The sequence below is a fragment of the Mustela erminea genome, chromosome 9, assembly GCF_009829155.1.
Source record: "Mustela erminea isolate mMusErm1 chromosome 9, mMusErm1.Pri, whole genome shotgun sequence".
Taxonomy (NCBI): Eukaryota; Metazoa; Chordata; class Mammalia; order Carnivora; family Mustelidae; genus Mustela; species Mustela erminea.
Window position 1 is genome coordinate 29,300,249 of NC_045622.1, and position 26,074 is coordinate 29,326,322.

Below are 26,074 nucleotides of genomic sequence, written 5' to 3' on the forward strand. Positions count from 1 at the left end.
ATTTTAGCATGGCTTTCTGTAGAAAGAGACAAGCTTATCCTACATTTTATATGGAAAGGCACCAGCCCTAGAATAGTTTTTAAAATCTTGGCAAAGAAGAATAAAGGTTTGTAGCTGTTAAAACCAAATTTATAAAACGGTATATTCAAAGAAGAAAAATATGCTTCTGTGTAACATGTATAAAGACCCAAAAGTCCATTGCTTCCAACCTAAGAATGAGAAAAGAGATGGATAATCTACTATATATATATATATATATACCTGTAATGAATGAGACAAGAGAAGAAAACTCATCATATTTTCTGAAAACTATAGTCCTAATTTCAACCTGATGCCACAGGCTTTCTTCACTCAAATGGGAGAGAAAAAGCAAGGAGACTTCTCTTCATTACAGGGACTTCAAACCCAGCACATTCCAAGATGGGTTCAGCAATGTTCTGTCTATTCAAACCTCTGTCACTTTCTGTGTTTCTCATCTCAATAAATGTCACCACCATCTACCCCAGTCACTTAGGCTGAAACAGTGTCATCCCAGACTCCTCTCTCTGTATCGCCTGCCTCATCCAATCACTTATCAAAAGCTACCAGTTTTACCTCCCCAAGTTTTCTTAAATCAACTCTGTCCTCTTGCTTAATATTAAACACCATGAGAACAATTCCAGCCCTTATCCTGGGATCACCAGGTCTATTGGGATGACTTGTCTGTCTCCCATTTAGCCTACACCTTACAGGCTCCTCATCTCCAGAAAATTATTAACTTAGTTTCTGCTTGAAATCTCTGGAAAGAGGCTGAACTAAAGCAGTTCATTGCCTTCACACCCCTCCCTGGCCTGCCTTTTCCTGATCTGATCTCTCCAGCCCCATCTCTTGCTAGTTTGTAACCAAAGAATTCCAAACTGTACTTCTTGTGTATCCTATGTGAATACTTTCAAACTGTTTCACTGATAGGAACAGCACTCCATTCTTTGCTCTGGTAATTCTCTTAATTTGCAGACTCGGTTTGGTTAAACTATACTCCTCCAGGGTAGCCTGTGTCCCTCATCTGCACCTCTGTTACGCCCTGTGAAACCTTTATTTTGGCATTTACCCATTTACCCATTCAAAACACTCCGTCCATTGGTTTGAACGCGCTGTCTGCAGCCAGAGGGGCACTCAGCACAGTTGCCGACCTGCGGAACACGCTTAGGCCAAGTTGCCTTTTTTCACTCCCACTTATCGCAGCTTTTCCCTCCCAGCTGGCTAGTGACACAACAGTATAGGAACACCAAGGTCATGACCAATAGCTCAAGACCCTCCCATATTACTCGCCCCAGTTGAAAGTCATCTGCGCACCCAGGCAGTTCCGACACGCTGGGTCCGGTGCGGTGCTCTGCCTTTCCTGCCCCCGCAGAGCCCGAGACCTCCTTGGCACTCACTATTTGGCAGGTTCCCCCACTCCGGTGTTCAGCGTCTGGGTCTGCGGAGAGGCGGCGGGAGCAGCGCGGGCGGCGCGTGATGGGCCCCCCTCCGCGCTTCAGGTGACCTTGCCCCCACAGCGCAGCCGGCAGCGAGCCTGCTGTTCAGGCTCCCCGCGACCCTCGCGCCTAGCGCGGCTGCTGGGTAACCTCCCGGCAGAGGGCCTGCTAGACCTCTCTCCCTGTTCTCTTAGCCACCCGGTCATCTACAGAAGTTTATTGGTTGGGCCCCGGGGCCATTACGTGGAGCAAGGGCCCCTTTGGACTGGGACTGCCCCTAGGTCCTCCTATCTGCGGGAGCCGCTCCTTATCTACTCGCCTTTCGAGCTTTCGCTCCTCCAGCTCTTCTGCCCACACCTTAGATGCACCCGAGCTCTGCGGAGAGTCTGTCCATTATCCCCAAGAGAAGAAGATCAGCGTGTAGACGCTGACAAAATGCTTCAGGGATCGGACACTGCAGCCTTTCTGAACCTGGAGGATGGAGTGCTCCCCCTCTCATTGAACCCCTTATCCCTTCCTCCACCTTGCCCCAGGACCCCCTTTCCCCAGCTCCCACGCCTGTCCTGTTCCGTTCCTGGCTGGGGGCTTCTAGGGCTGAGTCTATCCTCAGTTTTCTGTCGGGACTGAGGTGGGCTGTGCGGCTGCCACAGGGGACTGTGGTACAGGGGACCTCCGTGGATCCAGGTAAAGCCACAGGCTCTCAGCGCGTTAGGCTAGCCTGGAGGACCTACCTAGATGTCAGCCTCTTATAATGCTGAAGTCGCATTTTAATCCTTACAGCTTGACGAGTCTAGTGCCTTCCCCCCACTGCTCATTGCTTTTTCTTTCTCCTTTCAGCCGGTGTCTCTCCTGGAAAAGAATCCTGTGCATCTTTTTCCTGCCACTTATCTTAGCAAGTTTTGCTCCCCGAGTGAAAGATAAATATGCAAATGCACAGCTACACCCAGCCGGGTAGGTGTTTGCCTGAGTGGGGGAAGGGGAGGGTTCTCCTTTCTTGGAGAAGATAATAGCAGCGGGATGCTTAGAGCTTGTCCTGCCGCCAGAACTTCTTTTCCACTAAGTCTATGGCGGCCTGTCCTCTCTCTCTCTCTCAGCACGTTTAATTGGTCTCACCTGACCCCCCTCACGCTGAAGGACCGATCTGTGGGACTTGAGACTGTGAGCAGAGTCGGAAGGAAGCCATACTTCACCCTGGGCGGTCACAAGTTCCTGATTTTTGGGGGCTCCATCCACTATTTCCGGGTACCCAGGGAGTATTGGAGGGACCGCTTGCTGAAGCTGAAGGCCTGTGGCTTCAACACCCTTACCACGTGAGTGCTGGCTCTCTACTCCTCTGTGAACTTGCTACCTACAGGGACTCCTAACCCCTGCACCGAGGTGCAGGACCTCTGGATTTGGGATCCCTAATCTTTTCTAGCATGTGCCTGATAAACTTAAGGGTCACACCTCACACTTAGTTGGCTGTGGTCACAGCCTTGGAGAGGGGTTACAGAAGCCCTAAGGGATTGCTGTAGTAATCTCTCTAATGAGCGGGTCATTGGGTCCCTTAGGAGCTCTCAGTTTAAATACATAAGGCGAGTGTGTGCATGCGCCCGCACCCATGTGTTTTAAAGATTTTATTAATTTGACAGAGAGACACAGCAAGAGAGGGAACAGAAGCAGGGGGAGTGGGAGAGGGAGAAGCAGGCTTCCTGCCCAGCAGGGAGCGGGATGTGGGGCTAGATCCCAGGACACTGGGATCATGACCTGAGCCAAAGGGAGATGCTTAATGACGGAGCCCCCAGGCACCCCCATAAGGTGTGTGTGTGTGTGTGTGTGTGTGTGTGTGTGTGTTTAAGATTTTATTTATTTGACAGAGAGATCACAAGTAGGCAGAGAGGCAGGCAGAGAGAGAAGGGGAAGCAGGCTCCCTGCTGAGCAGAGAGCCTGAGGCGGGGCTTGATCCGGGACCCTGAGATCCTGACCTGAGTTGAAGGCAGAGACTTTAACCCACTGAGCCACCCAGGTGCCCATATAGGTGTGTTTTTTAAACGATTTTATTTATTTAAGAGAGAGAGAGAGAGAGAGAGCGCCAGCGCGCACAAGTGGGGGGGGGAGAGGGAGAAGCAGACTCCCTGCTGAGCAGGGAGCCTAACATGGGGCTCCATCTAATCCCAGGACACTGAATCATGACCTGAGCCAAAGGCAGACACTTAACTATGACACCCAGGCGCCCCAGTACATGGTGTTTTAAAAACAATTATTTGTGTATATGGAGGTGAGCTTGAAAAGGAATAGTAGTGTCAAAAAAATGAACACATCAAAGGAAATACCAGTATCACTGAAGTTAAATTTAATGGCATTAAGGGAATGAATACTGTAGCTTAATGATTAAGAACATAGGGTTGCAGACTCATACAGACCTGTCTTGGGTCCCAGCTCTGCCTCCAAACATCACATCCCAGGGCCCTGGTGTCCTCATCTATAAATGTGGCAAAATAAAAATTGCTTCATAAGTTTGTATTGATTAAATGAGATAAAACCTTTGCCTTGTTATGTGAAAAATGCCTATCCCAATGCATGGACGTATATGCACTCAATTATGATGGCAAAAAAAGAAATGCAAACCTATTATAGTAAATCGTAAGAACTTAAATATAAATGTAACATGATTAAATATGCATTTAACATGATAAATTTAGCATGATCTTTAACATGATTAGGTGTATCCTGACAAAGGTAATGTGTATTTAGGGTCTACTGATGGCTGGGCATCACAGAATCACTTAATCTTTACAACTAGCTGTCCTGTGAGATGGCTAGTGTAATTCTCACTATGCAGGGGGAAAGTAACAGAAGCATAGAGGGCTTCCCTCAAAATGTTGAAAATAGAACTGCCCTATGACCCAGCAATTGCACTACTGGGTATTTACCCTAAAGATACAAACGTAGTCATCCAAAGGGGCACGTGCACCCGAATGTTTATAGCAGCAATGTCCACAACAGCCAAACTATGGAAAGAACCTAGATGTCCGTCAACAGATGAATGGATAAAGAAGATGTGGTATATATACACAATGGAATACTATGCAGCCATCAAAAGAAATGAAATCTTGCCATTTGCGACAACATGGAAGGAACTAGAGCATATCATGCTTAGCGAAATAAGTCAAGCAGAGAAAGACAACTATCCTATGATCTCCCTGATATGAGGAAGTGGTGATGCAACATGGGGGCTTAAGTGGGTAGGAGAAGAATCAATGAAACAAGATGGGATTGGGAGGGAGACAAACCTTAAGTGACTCTTAATCTCACAAAACAAACTGAGGGTTGCTGTGGGGAGGGGGGTTGGGAGAAGGGGGGTGGAGTTATGGACATTGGGGAGGGTATGTGCTTTCGTGAGTGCTATGAAGTGTGTAAACCTGGCGATTCACAGACCTGTACCCCTGGGGATAAAAATATATGTTTATAAAAAAAAAAAAAGAAGCATAGAGGGCTTAACTAGCTTGCTCATTTCATCCACCATCTTCTCAGTGTATGACCATGAAGTTGTGAGTGAGGGTGCTGCCAAGGTCACGTACGTGCACAGATGACCAGCTGGAAGCAAAAATCACGTTTGAATTAGGAACAGTGGAGATTCCTTTGTAACAAATCAATTTCTAAAAAAGTCCTGAAACTAAAAAAAAATTGGGAGTCAATAAAAATGGGTTATAGGGTAAGCCTAAAGAAACTATTCCATGGAAGGCAGCACTGTAACAGGTGCACATGAAATGATGTGAGGTTAATTTCATGGGAATGTGTTTTTGGAGCTGGAGAAAAGGCAGGGGAGCCCACCCTTAGTATAACAATGCTGCCATTGACAGGACACGGAGATCCCAGTCTACATACATCTACACTGTAAGGTAAGACAACCAGTTTTAGTTATTCAGTTAACATGTCTCTAGTACTTACACTTAGCCAGGCATGTTCTAAACCTTGGAAAATATTAATTCACATTGTCACTATATCAATAGTATGTGGAGAGTAGTGTGATCACTGTCTTTTGTAGGTGAGAAAACTCAGGTGGGTCTATGTAGTATTAGCAGAGCTGTGCTTTAAATTCAGTCAGGCACCTGGTTTGAGCTGCTAAGCAGCTCAACTGCCTTTCATAATTGTGGACTTCACTTAGAGATTGAAGATGACATTCAGAGCATTTTGCAACCCCGTTTTTGAAGTCTTGTAAACTTAAGTCCTCTCTGCAGGGCATTTTATCATTTTATGAAGCAGAACTAATTTTTCTGTTTCTTGATGAGATGTTTGTCACCAGCAGTCAGAAGGGTATGTTGTCTTCATGGTCAAGCTGTGGGATTTTATTAATAACATCAGGAAAAAGTAAAGACAGCTCTGAGCAGCTTAAACTTACAATATAGAAGGGGAAGGAGCAGAAAAATGTTAGCAAAACTCTATGGGGCATTTAATGTAATGTTTAACATCTGTAACTATATTAATTATGTTAATTCAAAAAATAGTTGAGTTCCCTTGCCTTTCTGGGGTAATACTACATTGGTTGTTACGGATTATACTTACAATGCTTTCATTATTTAAAAAAACAAAGAACCACCAGATGTCCTCACCCACTTATACCACAGACCAGACCTAGCAGGACCCCAGAAATGCAAAACCTGCATTGGAATCCGAAGTGAAGCCCCTTTCCTCCTGCATGTCTCTCCACTACTCTCTTGTGGCAAGGCTAAGCACGGTACTCACTACAAAGGACAAAATGCTTCTAGGGCTGTCCCCATCCACTCCTGCAGAGCTGATATAAAGGATACATTTGAAGCTGGGAAGCCGTAAATTGATAATTGGCTCATTTAATATATAAAGAACTTAATAATAAATAACTGTTGAGTTTTACTGAGAGGCTTTTATACATCTATTGAAAAATTATATAGTTTTTCTTCACTCTATTAAAGTAGTAAATTATATGAACAATTTTTCTGATATTCAACCAATCCACAGCTCTGGATAAATTCTGTTTGATTATGAGACATGCACATGTGAATGCGCGCGCGCGTGCGCACACACACACATACACACACACACACACATTGCTAGACTTCATTTATTAGTGTTTTATTTCAGATATATATGTTTATGATTATAATTGAAATTGATTTAAAATTGTATTTCTCTTAGTATCTTGTTCAGTTTTGATATGAGTCGTAATAAACTCTTCAAGTGACTATATGTTTTTTCTCTTCTCTCAAACTATCTTGAAAAAGAATTCTCTTCATCCTGAATGTTTCTTAAATTTCACCTGTAAAACCTCTGTGACTAATATCTTTTGTGGTTGTGAGGGAAGATTCAACTTTACTGAAAGGCTACTGCTTTTTCTGCTAGAGTATACACTATTTTTATCCTGTAGATCTTTTTTCCTTTTCTTTCTTCTTTTGGATTCACTAGGACTTTTAAAAATTCTCCTTTCTTGGTAGTTGTACATCATATTGTGTATTTGGGACTTTTTTTTTTTTCTTGTCTATTCTTTTCAAAGAACTAGCTTGGCTTTATTAATATGCTCTGTATCTTTTTGTTGTCTAGTTTATAATTTCTGAGTTATGTATAATTTCCTTTCTTCTACCTTATTTGATTTAGTACTTTCCTCTTCTCTTCCCCTACTTTCTGCTCTACCTCCCCTTTGCCACTTCCCACTCCACTTGCTTCTTTACTCTTTGTCTTCTGAGTTGAATATTTAGCTCATTTTCTTTCCAGGATTTTGCATTTTCTAATATATTTATTCAGGGATATGGGTGTACCTCTAATTGTTACTTTGGTTACATATCCCATAAATTTTGCTGTGTAATACTTTGAATGTCATTTGGTTTCAAACATTTCAGCTATTTGGGAATATGCTTTCTGTTTTATTTATTTATTTTACTTTTTATGCTTTTAAAGCATAGTTTTCTAATGTAGTTGCCTTTGTCTTGGGATCATGGACTACGTGATGTAAGTTTTTGAGATTTGTTGAGATTTATCTTGTATTTTATGACTGCTGCATGTGTTTTTAAGAATGTATGTGCTCCACCTTTGGGTACTGAGTTCTCGGTGTAGTTCTTAGATCCCCAGCCTTTCATTTGTGTTCTAGTTTTTGCTGTTATTTTCCTTGTTTCTCGAGGAAGTATTTTAAATCTTTCCACTATGACTGTGGATTTATCCCTTTCTTCTCTGGTTTAGTAAATTCCTCCTTTACTTGAAACTATGGTTATAGAGAGCATGTGGTAATGATTACCATATTTTCTTGATGGATCATTTCCTTTCTTATAATTTGATGCCTTTCAACATCTATTTGTGAGGGATTTTTTTTTTGCCTTAAAATTCAGTTTGCTTGTTATTTAAGATTGTTAGAATAATTCTGCCTCATCTATATAATTTTCCATCTTTTTGTTTTCAACTTTTTCCAGCAGTATCCTTTAAAAAGTAAGTTATTTATAAGCATCATTTAGCAAATTTTTCCCCTTTTGTTCTCTTAGTGAACAGCTATCAACTTTATCATGCATATTTAAGTCTCTAGCAAACCAACTCTTCATTCCTCCTCACAAGGAAAGATATTAAATACAGTCAGTTTTACCACAATGCAACATATGGATTTTAAAAGTTTACATTGTACAAAATTGTGTAAGAAGAACTACAGAGCTGATGAGAAATATGAAGTTAGAGGCACAACGCTCAAGAACTTTGTTGGTGACACACACAAAAAAGACAGTCACCTATTAAAAATAGCACCTAATAAAAATTTTACACATATTCTTTTCCCTACAGTTTCAGCCCTAAGGGGGGAGGTACCTGGCAGCTTCCTTCTTGCTAAATCTAAAGCTGGCAATTTTCTTTACTACATCTCCTTTATCCTCATAGGAATTCCTCCTCCATTCCTATTTTGATTAATTCTTAGCAAACATTTCTTGGGCATTTGAGGGTTTTATCCTTTTCATTATATGTTTAATGGGTATTACATAGAATGGGGTGGTGAGTGGGATAATTTATATATAAATTCAAGGAATGTAGAATCATAGGATTATTGGTAGCTTGGGCCAAGTCTGGGTAATAAAGAAAGGAACTATTGACAATTATCATTGTTCATATAATACAGATTTAATTGCCATTGAAACTCTTACTTATTCCAAAATAGAACTATCCCAGGTGTTGGCATGGATTTGGGGATGACCTACAAATTTAGAGGAAAGAAATCAGAAGATGTTTATTGTACTTCCCCCTTCCCTATTACAGCTATGTACCATGGAACCTCCATGAGCCAGAAAGAGGCAAATTTGACTTCTCTGGAAACCTGGACCTGGAGTAAGTGCTGTTGCTGCTTCTATGGCATGGCCTGGGGTGAGGAGGCAGAGAGATGGCTCCTTGGGGTTGATTAGGAACCATGAGGCCATCTTAGTTGGGCACTATGTTCTCAGGACCCACATGCTGTCCATGAACCTGTTACTCCAAGGGGTCTGGGTCTGCTTCCTCTGAGCCCAGACCTCTTCACTGCAGCCCAGAGGTACCAAATCCCCAGTGTCTGCCCTGCTTTTCAGTGTGGTCCAGCCACCTGGACTGGGACAGGGTTTGCCCCTCTATGGTAGCAAGGCCATTGGTTCACTCTTAGGACTCCCCTATACCCTGTCTAATGCCTTTGATCCTCATGTCCCCAGTGGGGTTATGCAGAAGGTCCTGGGCTGGGAGCAGGTAAGAACCCAGCTCCCAGGGCCTCTGCAGGGTGGGAGAGGGGGGGACTGGATAGCTCCACCACCTTGGGATGCTGGTGGTGGAGCTATCCACCACACCCTCCTCTCTGTGTCTTGAGAGTTGCTGACACTGACCTCCCTAGGGCCTTTGTGATGATGGCTGCGGAGACTGGATTATGGGTGATTCTGCGTCCAGGACCCTATATCTGCAGTGAGATTGACCTTGGGGGTTTGCCCAGGTGAGCAGGGATATGAGTCCAGAGTTGGGGTTGTAGTAAAGTTGTTGGCTTTACTAAACATAAAACTTCAGTCTAATAATGAATGAGCACATCCTCTGTGTCTTGCACTGTTACTGTTGCTTTATATACATCGTCTCAGGTAATGGTTGCAGTAATATGGTGAGGTGTATGTGCCTTTGTCATCCCCATTTTATAGATGACACTTCGTCCTGGTGCCCTGGGTGTGTGACTAAGTGTGCAGAGGGAAAAGCATCAGGATGATCATAGCCTTCTTTCCCCACTGGAGGGAGCTATGCCCAGCTCTGTCCTGTGATGGGAAGAAGGGGAAGGGAAGCTTTAGACAGAGAAGAATGGGCTAGTTCTGACAATGACTGATTTTTCTCTTATTTTATCAATGGAAGACCAAATTCTCTGTACTAAGAGCCCTCGGATCCCCTGCCTTCCCTCTCATTTTTCTTTGCCTGTTCTCTCATCTGCGATGATTGCCGTCAATGCAAACAACTAAGGTTCAGGGTGAGAATTCAAGAATGCTCTTCTGTTACTGTCACAAGCTGACAGGACTGGCCGTTTAGTCCATGGCTCTGCTCCAGGTGAGCTTTTACTTCCCTTTGTCAGGTAAAAGCATTGTTTTCCTCCAAGATGAGCACCTTCTCCCATCCCAGCTCAGGAGCAGAAAATGCATGACCTTGAAGGAAGAGGGTACTTCAGAGAAGTAGCAATTCGTGGTTAGCTGGAACCCTGTCCAGTACTTTACAGATGATCTGGAGGTGTGCTTCCTGGTTTATGTGCTCCTGCTCTGTGCTGGATGTCTTAGCTCTTAGAGGAAATGCAACCCTCTGCCTAAGGTGTATACACTGTGCTCAAGAAAAATGTTTTTAATGAATGGAAGAAGAATAGAGGAGAGTATTCAATGAAAGGTTAAACTACCTCTTGTTAAGATGTGGGAGTACAAGTTTTGATAGTGGCTTGTAAAACTGCCAAAGCCCCACTCCACTTACCCTCACCTCTACCTTCCCACCTCAGACACTGAGCTTGTCTCCTTTTGCCCCCAGCTGGCTGCTGCAAGATCCCAATATGATATTGAGAACAACCTACAAGGGCTTTGTTGGAGCAGTTGATAAGTATTTTGACCACCTGATTTCCAGAGTTGTTCCTCTCCAGGTAAAGCAAATTTTCTGTTCCTTTCCTATCTTTGCTTTAGGAAAATTGTTTTTCTGGCATGTTCACAGAATAGACCATGTCCAGTCTCTATGAGAACTGAAGCCGACATTCTTGCAATTATCAATTCTAGACCCTCGTCTTAAGTACACCCTTTACTCCAAGGTTTCTAGAAAGTCACACATCATACAAGGGACTGACAAAGGGTGTTCATTTGTGGTTGTCATTGTTCTGAATGTAATTGATATTCATTAAGCTCACTGATCTTCATACTGCTTATTTTTACTCTTAAATTATCTTTGTTGTTTTAAATAGTTAATACAGGCCCTTGGCGATAAAACTCAAGAGTATAAAAGAGTTTTTGGTGAAATAATTCTTCCCTCTTACCTTGAGCCAAAGCCATTCAATTGTCTTTTCAGAAGATAATCAATTTTGCCAGATTTTTTTGTGTCTTTCCAGAGATTCTGTACACGTATAGAAGCAAATTATTTATACATACCCTTATACTTATATATGTGCATTTATGCATACTTTTGCATAAAAAAATACACAATTCCCACTGGACTTTTTTAATTAAAAATATATTTTTGAAACCCTTTCTTTTTAATATCTGCATAGTACCCCACAATTTGAATATATCATAATTTATTTAACTAGTACCTTATCATGGAAATTTGATTTTTCAAGTTTATGCTGTAATGCATAACTTGGTTCATATGTCCTTTTGTACCTGTATGAGTATTTTACTCTTGCTTACATTTCAGTTTGTTTTCGTTTCATAAATACACAGAGCACAGACACCATGCATTTTCCTTTCTTCATGGAGTCTCCAGATCTATGCAAGGTAACCATAGCATGCAGACCAGTCTGGGATTTAAAAAAAAAATTATATCCTGCAGTCTACAAGGCAACAATTATTGATTTTTAAAATACAACTCTCTTCCAAACAAGAGAAGACAATGGTTGTTATTTAAATAAAAATAAATTTTGTTTTGAGAGCATATATCTTGATAAAACTTGAGCAAGGATAAAAACCAGTTATTAGGTAGTAGACCAATAGCTTATTATCTTAGACTCTTTTTTGTTGGGGGGAAATATGATGCAGATCTAACTCTTTGTAACTAATTCTCAATTGTGAATTATGAATTACTCTTAGAATAATTTTAGAGAAAAGAAACTGCAGATTAGGAATGAAAATAAAGGGAAAGACAGATTAGGAAAAATGTCTCTGCCATACAGCTTTAGGAGAGATGAGCAGTGCTGTGGGGAAGAAGACATCATCATTAGGATTAAACTCTGAGTCTCTTAGGCGGAGTTGAAGTAAGTTTTTCACTAGAAGGGCTGAAAACCCTATGTTTCTGGCTGCATTTCTGCCATATAGGTGGTATAAGATGCAGGGGCAAAAATCTCTAAGCCTTAAAACTAGAAAGATTTTGAATGTTTGCCTGGAAGTTTAGGCACAAGTACAAATGCCACATACCATCAGTACAGATGCAGCAAGCAAAGCGAATTTACAGATTCCCCGCTGGAATCATGAGGTAGGAGATCCTAGGAAATTTTTAAGAAGCAAGAAATTTCAAGTGCAAATGAAATTTATAGGACTTATTATTACTAAATTGTTAGTATCTTAAGGTTTTCTATCTGGTTGTCTTCATTGTTTTAAGTATTATATTTAAATAATTTTTAGAGTATCTTTCCTATTTCACTCGGGACTTTTATTCTTCTAACACTGTTTTATAAGGTCATCTGTGAATTTATGATGCAGTTTTTAGGACTCTCACCCTTCAGGTTGGGGAGAAGGTATGGTTCAATAATACAAACAATTTTTCTTAATTCATCAGTGTGGAATACTTTTGTTCACTCAGCAAGGAATTATAAGCAGCTGCGATGTGCCAGGTGCTGTGTAGGAACTAAGCTTCCAGTGATGAGAAGGACAGACATGGTTCCTGCCCCATGGAAGCAAATGGTCACTTCCAATATGAGGAGAAATTGCTGCAGTAGGAGAAGTGCAGGGCACCCCTCATAGGGTAGAAACAGGAGAGGAAGGGAGGTTCAGGGATGACTTTCCAGAAAAAGTAACTTAAACAGTGACCTGAGGCATGGGCAGGCATTAGCAATGGTCAGGGGTCTCCAGCATGGGTAAAGACCAGAGAGCAAGGAATGGAATGAGGAGTTTGAAGACCTGGAAGAAGTTCAGCTGGTGTGGGGCATAGAAAGTGAGGTAGGAAAGTGGGAAAAGGTGAGGCTGTAGAGGAAATCCCACCACACACCCTCATTCTCTCCTGTCCCATTGCCCAAAAGGGAATACCTCACTCTGCAATTGGCGGTTACCCTGTAGGCAATAGGGCGGATGAGGGGTTGGGGATGAAGTGGTCAGGCTGTCAAGAGCTCCCCCTGCCTTCAGTATGGAGACACTTCTTTCTGCAGTTGAGTGTGGAAGGACGTTGAAAGATTAAGTTAAACATTAAAAACTTACAATTTCAGTATAATTTCAGCTAGGTTACTGTTGATGACAGGGGGCACAATAGCATGGGAAGAATTAACATGGTGGTTTGGGGGGCGGAGTCAAAGGGAGAAAGCAAAGCAACAAACCAAACCAAACAGAACAAAGCATGAATGCAGAGAAAAGTGAGTGTAGACTACTGGTAACTCTTTGAAGACACAGGGCTCTTAAGAAGGAGAGAGCAAGACTCTCTCTGCCTGCCTCTCTGCCTACTTGTGATCTCTGTCAAAGATATTAAAAAAAACGGAAAGAGCAAGAGAACTGTGGGTGGAGAAACGGTCCTGGGGTGCATGAGCTCTCCCTCTCTGCTATGAGGGTTCCAAATAAGTTTCCATGATACTGGAGGTCAGTTGGTTTGAAAGGAAAGGTTGAAGGTGGAAGGTAGAGGGAACAGGGCAGAGAGCAGGCAGTAGGAGGCAGGGGGACTCCGCTCACAAGTGGTGGCATTATCCTAAGGCAGGGGGACGAAGGGTGTTCCTTCTTTGATTTGTTGGGGAAAGTGAAAGGGTAGGCATGCGAGCAGAGGAGTTTGTAGGTTTGAGATTCATATTTAAGCAGATAATTAGTAGGAGAAATAGAGGGAAAACTGTGGGAGTTGCTTATCTCCAAAGACTAGGGAAGTCAGGCCTCTGTGCATAGATGAGTGCCTGGAGGTGACTGACTCCAGGACCCGGGGGTGGAGAGGGAGCACCAAAGGAACACGAGGTAACTACTGGGATCAAAGCTCACCCACGAGGTGTGTGATCTTAGCAGGAAACTCGGAGACTGCAGGCTTTTTCCACCAGTCACTTCACATTCCCCCTTGATCTCCTTGTCTCTCAGTACCATAAGGGAGGTCCCATCATTGCAGTGCAGGTGGAGAATGAATATGGTTCATTTGCCAAGGATAAAGATTACATGCTTTATGTTCGAAAGGTAAGAGACACTTGGTTTGTTCTCATATTTGCATCCTTCCTTCCTCACTCTGTCCCCTTTATAGGCATGCATTTTTGAGGCCCTGCTGCATAGGTGACCCTGTGGTAGGTGCTATGGATGATGAGAATATGTGAAATCAAGTTCAGAGTCTCCGTGAGTTGGCAATGTTGTCAGGATGTACTCAGATAACTTTCTTAGGAGATAAAACATGATGTGGAGAGATTATTCCTTTCTGTTCTTATCTCTGTGACCCATAATTCTCCTTAAATCTGGGGGCTGGTAAATTTACATCCATAACAAATAATGCTTCATGAATTTAATGACGACAGCTCTCATCCTGCAGCTTTCGGACCTGTAGGGTTAACATTCTTTCTTCTATTGTCTTTGTTCCTCCATGGGGGGAATGTCTCAGGCCGGGAAATGACTGGAGTCTTGCCTGGTTGCCTTTCTGATGGGTCAGACCCCTTCCTGTCCCTGATTTCCCACAGTGAAGAAGCTGATGAGTTTCGATTGTAACCTGGACCTCCTCCTTAGGTTGCTGAGCAGAATGTGGGGTTGCATGTTAGTTGTGTCCGCACAGAGACCCTTGGGTGGGCTGACCTGGAAAGCAGTGGGGAAGAGTGGGGAGGCGCTGCCAGCTGGGCAAGGAAGAGTGAGTAGGTGACAAAAGGGGAAGGAGGGCAGGGCCGGGCTCCCTGGACATCCTGGCTCCTGCCATACAGCTATGGCCTCTAGGGCTGGACAAGTTAGAAGGATTCCCCCTTCTAACTTTTCTCAGGGGCATCATGTTAGACCCCCATCAAATCAATCTCATTCTGTTAGCATTGTGTTTTCTTGATTTCCAGATTTACTACTTGACTTCCTTGTCAGGCCTAGACATGGCTCAGTGAACATGTAAAATGCACAGATAGGGTCCTTCTGCCCTCTGGCCATCTGTCTGCTCCTCAGCCCTTAGTAAATACAATTTGCAAATTAGATTCCCCCTATTCCCTGAAGCCATGACAGACTTCCTTGCTTCCTTTGAGTATCCAGTTAGGATGCAAGTTTTATAAAGTTTATCTGTGGTCCCCACAGCCTTGGCCTCTTCCCTTCATGCACAAAATGCTTCATTTCTCTCTCTCTCTTGGATTTAGAGCCTCCCTCAAGTGCTTCCTCATAAACGTTAACCTTGTGTTTGTTCTCTTGAGGCTATGTCCATGGCTGGCAGAGCCCGTAACTCAGCTACCTTTGTGGTCATCCTTGGGAACAACATAGGCTGGGACAGAGACCAAGGTTCCCATAATTTACTGAATTGCAGATGGTCAGACTCAAAATTCAAACCTTTCTCTCTAGCTCACACATTGCCCAAATGAGCCCAAGCTATATTTTTTTCCCTAACTTCCTTATGTTTCCTTCTTCTTATGGGAGTAAGGGAAGTAGGTTCATTTTGTCCAGTTTTCTCCACAGGCCCTGCTGAAAAGAGGGATTGTGGAACTGCTCATGACCTCGGATGAAGCAGAAAATCTGCTAAAAGGCCGCATAAAAGGAGGTACAAATTTAGACTTATTTTAAGGAAGAACTGAAGCTCTTCACCAGCCAGCTTGAATCTTGAACCAGGTATATCTTGGATGTCTCTTTTTCCCATGTACATTGAAGAGAACTCCAGAAACTTGATACCGAAGAGGACTCAAGGTCCAAGTGAAGAGCTCACAAAAACCGTATCTCTTTCCCTCATTCATGTTGTCTTTAAACAGAGCTGTAATCAAGATCTTATGGCCTCAGTACCCTTTTCATAATCTTTCCATGGGCCAAGAATCTGGATTGGTGCTGGGCATGGCTTAGAATCTAGGTCTTCTAAGAGAAAACTCTTCCAATGGAGAGCTACATGGAGAATCAGAAGATAACACATGTGTCAGGAAGCTGGCATAGGCCAAGTTCTAGTCCTGGGATCTTATAGCTGGAGGTCACTGTGGACTCTGAGTGGAGTTCATCCTAGAGAGTGAGGTAATAGAACAGTTCAGACCAGAATCATAAGGTAACAATAGTGAGGAAAACGACCAAGGTATTATCAGCAGTCATTTGAATCCAGGGGCATATCTGTTAGGCAGTCCTTATTTCAGACCTGTTACTTCCATATTTGGCTGTTTTCCCTTTCTCTTTGGTGGCTCTTCCCCCTCATTATGATGGTATGGTGAGAAGTATGCTGAATTTGGATCAGGAAACTTGTATTCTGTTCCTAGGTCTAATCAGGTTGTATGATCTTGGCCTATTCTACTTCTCTACACAAAATGTGATTAATTTTAACTGCCCTTCTTATCTTGCATTGTCCTTACAAGTGTCCAGTGATGTGAGGACATAGATGGCAGCAGTTTGTACTTTGCAAAATGGACTATGAGTAGAGTCCCATTATCCTTCCAACTTAGCACATCTTCCTTCTGTGTGCAGGGTGTGGGCCTGCAACCTTCCCCTGCTGGCACTGGCACCGTACCTCATGCAGCACCTGTCTCTTCTCTCTATAGTTCTGGCCACCATCAATATGGACAAATTTGAGAAGAGTGCTTTTGAGCAGCTTTCCCACCTGCAGGTAAGGATGTCTTAGAGATGAAGAGTCTTTCCTCCTTTGCCTGCCCAAACCTCCTTAGCCTGTGCAGCTGGTATTCAATAAGAACAGGCCTGGAAAGGAAACCCCTACTTCCCTGCAACCCCCAGAGCCTCAGCTGGGTTCAAAGCAATTTGGGGAATTCATGCCTTTTGTCACGGGGAATGAAGAGCAAGTTCTGCTTCTATCACCATTGTTAGTGAAGCAACTCATGGAGATGACTAGAGCGAAGGTGAGGGAATTATGTGGGGTAAATCAAAGGGAGATGATGTTCTTTTTCCCCTGCAAGGACAGAGTTCAGAAATGGGCTATATACATTGCTGAGAGAGGACTCATACCTAGTTTTCTTGGAGTCAGCCTATTTTAGCCAGACTGAAAACTATGGGAGTGAATAACGGATGTACGTGAATTCACTAACAGCCATGGATTGAGTAGCTCCTATTTCCTCTCAGTGGGTTGTCCCTTGTGATAGTTTCAAAGATGGAAAAATCATAGACTATGCCTTTGGGGATTATATCTTTTCTTCACAGAACAGCTGGATCAAGCTCTTAAAGACTAAATTGATTATGGTTTCCTCTGCTTAACACACTTTCCTGGGTCTCCTTTGTGCCCAGGTTAATATCCAAACCTGTTGCCAGGCTCAGCCCGCACTGTTCTTCTCCCTTAGGCAGGAAGGCCTTCTTCAGTACTGCAAAGTATGGGGCGAACTGCTCACTTGGCCAGAACATCCCAAGGTGCTTCCTCAAGTACCTTACACCCTTCTACACAAGTTGTAATTAAGGAAGAATTAATCTTATTTCCTCTTCTCACTGATTTCTACACATCTGACCTAATAAATGGAAGGGACTCTGCCAGGGCTGGATCCATGGCTATCTAGTTCTTAATGGCTGTAATAAGTCTCTTTTTTGTTGTTGTTGGTTCTTTTTCTCTTGTCACTATTGAAAAATTTTTACATTATTATTATCATTACTATTTTATGTAAATTCAGTTGGCCAACATACAGTACATCATTAGTTTTTGATGTAGTGTTCAATGATTCATTAGTTGCATGTAACACACAGTGCTCATCACGTGCCCTCCTTAATGCCCATCTCCTGGTTACCCCGTTCCCCCACCCACGTGACCTTTTGCAACCTGAGGAAGTTTGTTTTCTTGAGTCCAGAGTCTCTCATGGTTTGCTCCCTCTCTGTTTTCTTCCCATTCAGTTTTCCCTCCCTTCCCTCATGATTCTCTGCACTGTTTCTTACATTCCACATTTGAGTGAAACCATATGATAATTGTCTTTCTCTGATTGTCACTTTTTTTAAAGCAACTTTGTTGAAATATAATTTATACACCATTATATCTACCTATTGTAAGTATACAATCCAAGATGTAGAGTTTTACAACCACTACCACAATCTAAAGAGTTTCCTCACATTCATTTGTGCTAAATCCCCTGCTCCCATCTCCAGCCTAAGGCAAACGCTTATCTGCTTTCCATCTCTATAAATTTGTTTTTTTTTCTGGACATTTTATATAAATGGAATCCTACATGATCTAGTATTTTGTATCTGGTTTCTTTCATGCAGCTTGATGTTTTTGAAGTTCCTCTGTACTATAGCATAAATCAGTACTTCATTCCTTTTGATGGCCAAGAGGATCACGTTCTTGTATCCTGTGTCTAAGGTCATAAACAAAGTCCTTCTTCTTTCGTACACTAATACGGCTAAACATGGGTCTTGAAAATTGATCCAGTCTTGTATTCCTGGGACTAAACCTCCTCAATTGTGATGTATTATATTCCAATGAATTCAATTTGTGCATGTCTTACTGAGAAGTTTTGCTTCCACCTCCATAGGGGCATTGGTCTTTGGTTTTCTTTCCTTGTGATGTCTTTATTTTAGAATCAGGGCAATGCTGGCCTCATAAAGTGAGTTTGGAAATATTCCCTCCTTTTATATTTTCTGTAAGAGGTTGTATAGAATCCATAGCATTTCTTATTTAATATTTGGTAAAATTCACCAGTGAAACCATCTGAACCTGAAGTTTTCTTTTTAAAAAGACTTTTAACTAGAAATTTAATTTCTCTAATAGATGTAGCATAATTTAGATTATTTCTTCTTGAGCAAATTTGGTAATTTGTGTCTTTTAAGGATTTATTCTGTTCTGTTTCATCTAAGTTTATGACTTCATGGGCACAGAGTTGTTTGTAATATTTTGTTGATATCCTTCTAATCTTAGTTGTCAGTGGTGGTGGCTCTTCTTTCATTCCTGATATTGGTATGTTTGTGTCTCCTTTCCTTTTATCTTTTCTTTTTAAAGATTTTATTTATTTGACAGAGAGAGATCACAAGTAGGCAGAGAGGCAGGCAGAGAGAGAGTGAGAGGGAAGCAGGCTCCCTGAGGAGCAGAGAGCTCAATGCGGGGCTCTATCCCAGGATCCTGAGATCATGACCTGAGCCAAAGGCAGAGGCTCAACCCGCTGAGCCACCCAGGCATCCTGTCTCCTCTCTTTCTATCTCAGTCATTGTGACTAAAAGTTTATCAGTTTTATTGATCTTTTCAGAGAACTAGCTTTTGGCCTTATTTATTTATTTATTTATTTGCTTTATTTTCTTCCTGTTTTCTATTTCAGTGATTTCTTCTCTGCTCTTTGACCTTTTTCTATTTTGCTTCCTTTGGACTGAATCAGATCTACTTTTTCTAGATTGTTTTTTTGTTTGTTTGGTGGAAGCTGAGATTACTTACTTGAGAATTTTTTCTTTTCTAATATGAGCATTTATGGCTACAAATTTCCCTGAATGCACTGTTTGATATGTTGTATTTTCATTTTCAAAAATGCTCAAACATTTTAAAATTTCCCTTGAGACTTCATCCTTATTTATGTGTCAGTAGTATGTTGCTTAATTTTTGAATCCTTGGAGATTTTCCAGGTATTATATTCTGTTATTGATTTCTAGTTTAATACTGTTAAAATCCAAGAATATACTTTGTATGATTTCTATGCTTTTACATTTGTTAAGGTTTGTTTTATGACTCATAATATCGTCAGTTTAGTAAATGTTCCATGTACACTTGCAAAGTTGTGTATTTTGCATTTGTTTATATATTTCCATTAGCTTAAGTTGATTTATGGTACTGTTTAGGTAATCTCTATTCTTACTGGTTTTCTGTTTACTTACTGTATCAATTATTAAGAGAAGAGTTTTGATATCTTTATATATAACTGTGGATTTATTCATTTGTCCTTTCAGATCTATCCATTTTTGTCTTGTGTATTTTGAAGCTCTGTTTTTAGCTATATTTACATTTAGAATTGTTATATTTTCTTGGAAAATTCACCCCTTTCTCATTATGTAATGACCATCTTCCTTGTTTTGAAGTCTACTATAAATATACCTATTCCAGCTTTCTTTTGGTTAGTGGTTTGCATGATGTATTTTTCTTTATCCTTCTACTTTTTATCTTTTTTTGAAAGACTTCATTTATTTATTTGAGAGACAGAGCACAAGTGGGCCAAAGGGGCAGAGGAAGAGGGAGAAGCTGGCTTCTCACTGAGCAGGGAGCCTGACTTGGGGCTTAATCCCAGGACCCTGGGATCCTGACCTGAGCTGTTAACTGACTGAGCCACCAAGGTGCACTACTTTTTTACCTTTCTTTAAGTATTTGTATATAAAGTGGATTTTTATGTAGAGTGGATATATATGTAGACAACATATAATTATGTATTACTTTTAAAAATATTTAATTTGATAGTTTTTGCCTCTTAACTGATATAGTTACATAATTCACATCTAAAGTTATTATTGATTTAGTTGGATTAAAATCTAGCATCTTGCTAATTCTTTTTCTGTTTTGAAAAGCACTTGTTATGTTTCTTTTTTCCCCTTTCTTGAGTTAATTGAGCATTTTTTATGATTACATTTTGTCTCCTCTATGGACTAATTACTTTTCTCAGGTTTTAAAGTTTTAGCTGTTGCCCAAGGATTTAAAATACATGTTAAATTAATCTGAAAGTACTTTCAAATACTGAACTGCTTCATATGTATTATTAATATCTTATAATAATATATTCCTAAATCCTCATTTTAAAGTGCCGTTCTATTTTGTTGATTTTCATTTTGCTTTGTCTTGTTTTGGCTTTCATGGTTTCTGATAAGAAGTCTGTAGTAATTTTTATCTATGGCTTTTGTAGGTGATTTTTTTTTTGACTGCCATTAGAATTTTCTCATTCTCTTTGGTTTTCAGAAGCTTGAGTATAATATACTTAGGTGTGGTTTGTTTCTTAGAGTTTATCCTGCTTGATGTTCTCACAGATTGGATCTGTAGTTCGCTGTCTGTAATTAACTTTAGAAAATTCTCAGCTGGGACGCCTGAATGGCTTAGTGGGTTAAGCCTCTGCTTTTGGCTCAGGTCATGATTTCAGGGTCCTGGGATCGAGCCCCAAATCAGGCTCTCTGCTCAGCAGGGAGCCTGCTTCCCCCTCTCTCTCTCTACCTGCCTCTCTGCCTACTTGTGCTCTCTCTCTGTCAAATAAATTAAAACAAATCTTAAAATGACAAAAGAACATTTCAGCCATTACTTATTCACCTATTTCCTTTCTTCTCTCTCTCTTCTTCTGCAGGCCCAGTTACATGTACATAATATCATCTGATATTGTCTCACACTGCTTGGATGCTGGTTTTTTTTTTTCCTATTCTTTTTTCTCTTTATTTTTTAGTTCAGTTTTGGTTAACTTCTATTCTATTCATATCTTCTTTATCCATTCATCCATCAATGGACACTTGGTTTGTCTTTATACATTGGCTATTGTATAATGCTGTAATGAACATGGGAGTGTATAAATCTTTCTGGGTTAATGCTTTAATTTTTTTCAGATAAATACCCAGGTTTGGAGTTGCTGGATCATACTGTATTTCTGTTATTAATGTTTTGAGGAAACTGTGTACTGTTCTCCATAGTGATTCCACAAATTTACATTTACAGAATTTTATGAATTTTACACAAATTTACACAATTTACAACAGTGGGTTCCTTTTTCTTTAGATCCTCACTAACACTTGTTATTTCTTTTTTTTTTTCTGAGAAGTAATTTATTTTGTTAGAAAAGTATGAAATGAAACTATAGAAATGTAAAGAATCAAGGGGGAAAAGGACTAGAAATACTTGCTGGTTCATATACTGTAAAATAGAAAATAATGCTCCCAAAAAATTAAATGAATGTTTACTTTTTTTTTTCCAAATGAAGTTAAAATAAATATGAATTCATGATTTGGAGTTATTGCATATCTTAAGCATTATTGTTAAATGAGTTATATAAAATGTCAACTAGTAGAACACATTTTTCCCCTTGATTCTTTTTTTTTAATTTATTTTTTATTTTCAGCATCACAGTATTCATTATTTTTGCACCACACCCAGTGCTCCATGCAATCTGTGCCCTCTATAATACCCACCACCTGGTACCCCGACCTCCCACTCCCCGCCTCTTCAAAACCCTCAGATTGTTTTTCAGAGTCCATAGTCTCTCATGGTTCACCTCCCCTTCCAAATTCCCCGAACTCCCTTCTCCTCTCTAACTCCCCATGTCCTCCATGCTATTTGTTATGCTCCACAAATAAGGGAAACCATATGATAATTGACTCTCTCTGCTTGACTTATTTCACTCAGCATAATCTCTTCCAGTCCCGTCCATGTTGCTACAAAAGTTGGGTATTCGTCCTTTCTGATGGAGGCATAATACTCCATAGTGTATATGGACCACATCTTCCTTATCCATTCGTCTGTTGAAGGGCATCTTTGTTCTTTCCACAGTTTGGCGACCGTGGCCATTGCTGCTATAAACATTGGGGTACAGATGGCCCTTCTTTTCACTACATCTGTATCTTTGTGGTAAATACCCAGTAGTGCAATGGCAGGGTCATAGGGAAGTTCTATTTTTAATTTCTTGAGGAATCTCCACACTGTTCTCCAAAGAGGCTGCACCATCTTGCATTCCCACCAACAGTGTAAGAGGGTTCCCCTTTCTCCACATCCTCTCCAACACATGTTGTTTCCTGTCTTGCTAATTTTGGCCATTCTGAATGGTGTAAGGTGATATCTCAGTGTAGTTTTAATTTGAATCTCCCTGATGGCTAGTGATGATGAACATTTTTTCATGTGTCTGATAGCCATTTGTATGTCTTCATTGGAGAAGTGTCTGTCCATATCTTCTGCCCATTTTTTTGATATGATTGTCTGTTTTGTGTGTGTTGAGTTTGAGGAGTTCATTATAGATCCTGGATATCAACCTTTTGTCTGTACTGTCATTTGCAAATATCTTCTCCCATTCTGTGGTTTGCCTCTTTGTTTTCTTGACTGTTTCCTTTGCTGTGCAGAAGCTTTTGATTTTGATGAAGTCCCAAAAGTTCATCTTCACTTTTGTTTCCTTTGCCTTTGGAGACATATCTTGAAAGAAGTTGCTGTGGCTAATATCGAAGAGATTACTGCCTATGTTCTCCTCTAGGATTCTGATGGATCCCTGTCTCACATTGAGTTCCTTTATCCATTTTGAGTTTATCTTTGTGTACGGTGTAAGAGAATGGTCGAGTTTCATTCTTCTACATATAGCTGCCCAGTTTTCCCAGCACCGTTTATTGAAGAGACTGTCTTTTTTCCACTGTATATTTTTTCCTGTTTTGTCAAAGATTATTTGACCGTAGAGTTGAGGATCCATATCTGGGCTCTCTACTCTGTTCCACTGGTCTATGTGTCTGTTTTTATGCCAGTACCATGCTGTCTTGGTGATCACAGCTTTGTAGTAAAGCTTGAAATCAGGTAACGTGATGCCCCCAGTTTTATATTTGTTTTTCAACATTTCCTTAGCGATTCGGGGTCTCTTCTGATTCCATGCAATTTTTAGGATTATTTGCTCCAGCTCTTTGAAGAATACCAGTGGAATTTTGATCAGAATAGCATTAAAAGTATAGATTGCTCTAGGCAGTATAGACATTTTAACAATGCTTATTCTTCCCATCCAAGAGCATGGAATGGTCTTCCATCTTTTTGTGTCTTCTTCAATTTCTTTCATGAGTGTTCTGTAGTTCCTCGAGTACAGATCCTTTATCTCTTTGGTTAGGTTTATTCCCAGGTATCTTATGGTTCTTGGTGCTATAGTAAATAGAATCGATTCTCTAATTTCCTTTTCTGTATTTTCATTATTAGTGTATAAGAAAGCCACTGATTTCTGTACATTGACTTTGTATCCTGCCACGTTGCTGAATTGTTGAATGAATTCTAATAGTTTGGGGGTGGAGTCTTTTGGGTTTTCCATATAAAGAATCATGTCATCTGCCAAGAGAGAGAGTTTGACTTCTTCATTACCAATTTGGATACCTTTTATTTCTCTTTGTTGTCTGATTGCTGTTGATAGGACTTCTAATCCTATGTTGAACAAGAGTGGTGAGAGTGGGCATCCTTGTCGTGCTCCTGATCTCAACGGGAAGGATGCAAGCTTTTTCCCATTGAGGATGATATTTGCTGTGGGTCTTTCATAGATAGCTTTGATGAAGTTCAGGAATGTTCCCTCTATCCCTATACTTTGAAGCGTTTTAATCAGGAACAGATGCTGGATTTTGTCAAATGCTTTTTCTGCATCAATTGAGAGGACCATGTGGTTCTTCTCTTGTTCTATCACATTGATTGATTTGCGAATGTTGAACCATCCTTGTAGCCCAGGGATGAATCCCACCTGGTCATGGTGGATAATCTTTTTAATGTGCTGTTGGATCCTGTTTGCTAGGATCTTGTTGAGAATCTTAGCATCCATATTCATCAGTGATATTGGTCTGAAATTCTCCTTTTGGTAGGGTCTTTGCCTGGTTTGGGGATCAGGGTAATGCTGGCTTCATAGAAAGAGTCAGGAAGTTTTCCTTCTGCTTCAGTTTTTGAAATAGTTTCAGGAGAATAGGTGTTATGTCTTCTTGAAAGTTGGTAGAATTCCCCAGGGAATCCATCAGGTCCTAGGCTCTTGTTTTTTGGGAGGTTTTTGATCACCACTTCAATCTCATTACTAGATATTGGTCTAGTCAGGTAGTCAATTTCTTCCTGGTTCAATTTTGGGAGTTTATAGTTTTCCAGGAATGCATCCATTTCATCTAGGTTGCTTAGCTTATTGGCATATAACTGTTGATAATAACTTCTGATGATTGTTTCTACTTCCATGGTGTTCATTGTGATCTCTCCCTTTTCATTCATAATTTTATGTATTTGAGCTTTCTCTCTTTTCTTTTGGATTAGTGTCACCAATGGTTTATCGATCTTATTGATTCTTTCAAAAAACCAGCTTCTAGTTTCATTGATACGTTCTACTGTATCTCTGGTTTCTACCTCATCGATCTCAGCTCTAATCTTGATTATTTCCCTTCTTATGTGAGGAGTTGGTTTGATTTGTTGTTGATTCTCCAGTTCTTTAAGGTGTAGAGACAGCTGCTGTGTTCTGGATTTTTCAATTTTTTTGAGGGAGGCTTGGATAGCTATGTATTTCCCCCTTAGGACCGCCTTTGCTGTATCCCATAAGTTTTGGATCGAAGTGTCTTCATTCTCATTGGTTTCCATGAATTGTTTCAGTTCTTCTTTGATCTCCTGGTTGATCCAAGCATTCTTAAGCAAGGTGGTCTTTAGCTTCCAGGTGTTTGAGTTTCTTCTGAACTTTTCCTTGTGATTGAGCTCCAGTTTCAAAGCATTGTGATCTGAGAATATGTAGGGAATAATCTCAGTCTTTTGGTATCAGTTGATTCCTGATTTGTGACCCAGTATGTGGTCTATTCTTGAGAAGGTTCCATGTGCACTTGAGAAGAATGAGTATTCTGTTGTTTTAGGGTGGAATGTTCTGTATATATCTATGAGGTCCATCTGATCCGATATGTCATTCAATGCTCTTGTTTCTTTATTGATTTTCGGCTTCGATGATCTATTTCTGAGAGAGGTGTGTTAAGATCTCCAACGATTAGTGTATTCATATCAATATGACTCTTTATCTTGATTAACAGTTTTCTTATGTAATTGGCTGCTCCCATATTGGGGGCATAGATATTTACAATTGTTAGATCATCTTGGTGGATAGTCCCTTTAAGAATGATGTAGTGTCCTTCTGTATCTCTGATTACAGTCTTTAGTTTAAAATCTAATTTGTCTGATATGAGAATTGCTACTCCAGCCTTTTTTTGAGGCCCATTGGCATGAAAGATGCTTCTCCATCCCTTCACTTTCAGTCTGGGTGTATCTTTAGGTTCAAAATGGGTCTCTTGTAGACAACATATGGATGGGTCCTGTCGTTTTATCCAGTCTGCAACCCTGTGCCATTTTATGGGCGCATTTAAGCCATTCACATTGAGGGTGATTATTGATAGATACGTTTTTATTGACATCGTGTTACCCATGAAGTCTTTCTTTCTGTAGATTGTCTCTATATTTCTGTTTAATGCTAGTCTTGGGCTTTTTCCTCCTTTAAAGAAGCCCCCTTAATATTTCCTGCAGTATCGGCTTGGTGATTGCATAGTCTTTTAAGCCTTGCT

At 40.8% G+C, this 26,074-nt stretch overlaps 1 protein-coding gene across 4 annotated transcripts in view; it reads left to right on the forward strand.

The window, feature by feature from the left end:
• Positions 1-1,332: 1,332 nt before the first annotated feature.
• LOC116599261 (beta-galactosidase-1-like protein 3) overlaps positions 1,333-26,074 on the forward strand; it is a 53,063-nt gene continuing 28,321 nt past the window's right edge. For all 4 annotated transcript variants that reach the window (XM_032359040.1, XM_032359043.1, XM_032359041.1 and 1 more), the window contains exons 1-9: positions 1,333-1,517; positions 2,292-2,405; positions 2,549-2,764; positions 8,694-8,762; positions 9,289-9,384; positions 10,437-10,545; positions 13,868-13,960; positions 15,407-15,488; positions 16,459-16,523. In XM_032359040.1, the coding sequence (XP_032214931.1) occupies positions 1,495-1,517; positions 2,292-2,405; positions 2,549-2,764; positions 8,694-8,762; positions 9,289-9,384; positions 10,437-10,545; positions 13,868-13,960; positions 15,407-15,488; positions 16,459-16,523 (867 nt within the window). In that variant the 5' untranslated portion in view covers positions 1,333-1,494. The remainder of the gene's footprint in view (positions 1,518-2,291; positions 2,406-2,548; positions 2,765-8,693; positions 8,763-9,288; positions 9,385-10,436; positions 10,546-13,867; positions 13,961-15,406; positions 15,489-16,458; positions 16,524-26,074) is intronic.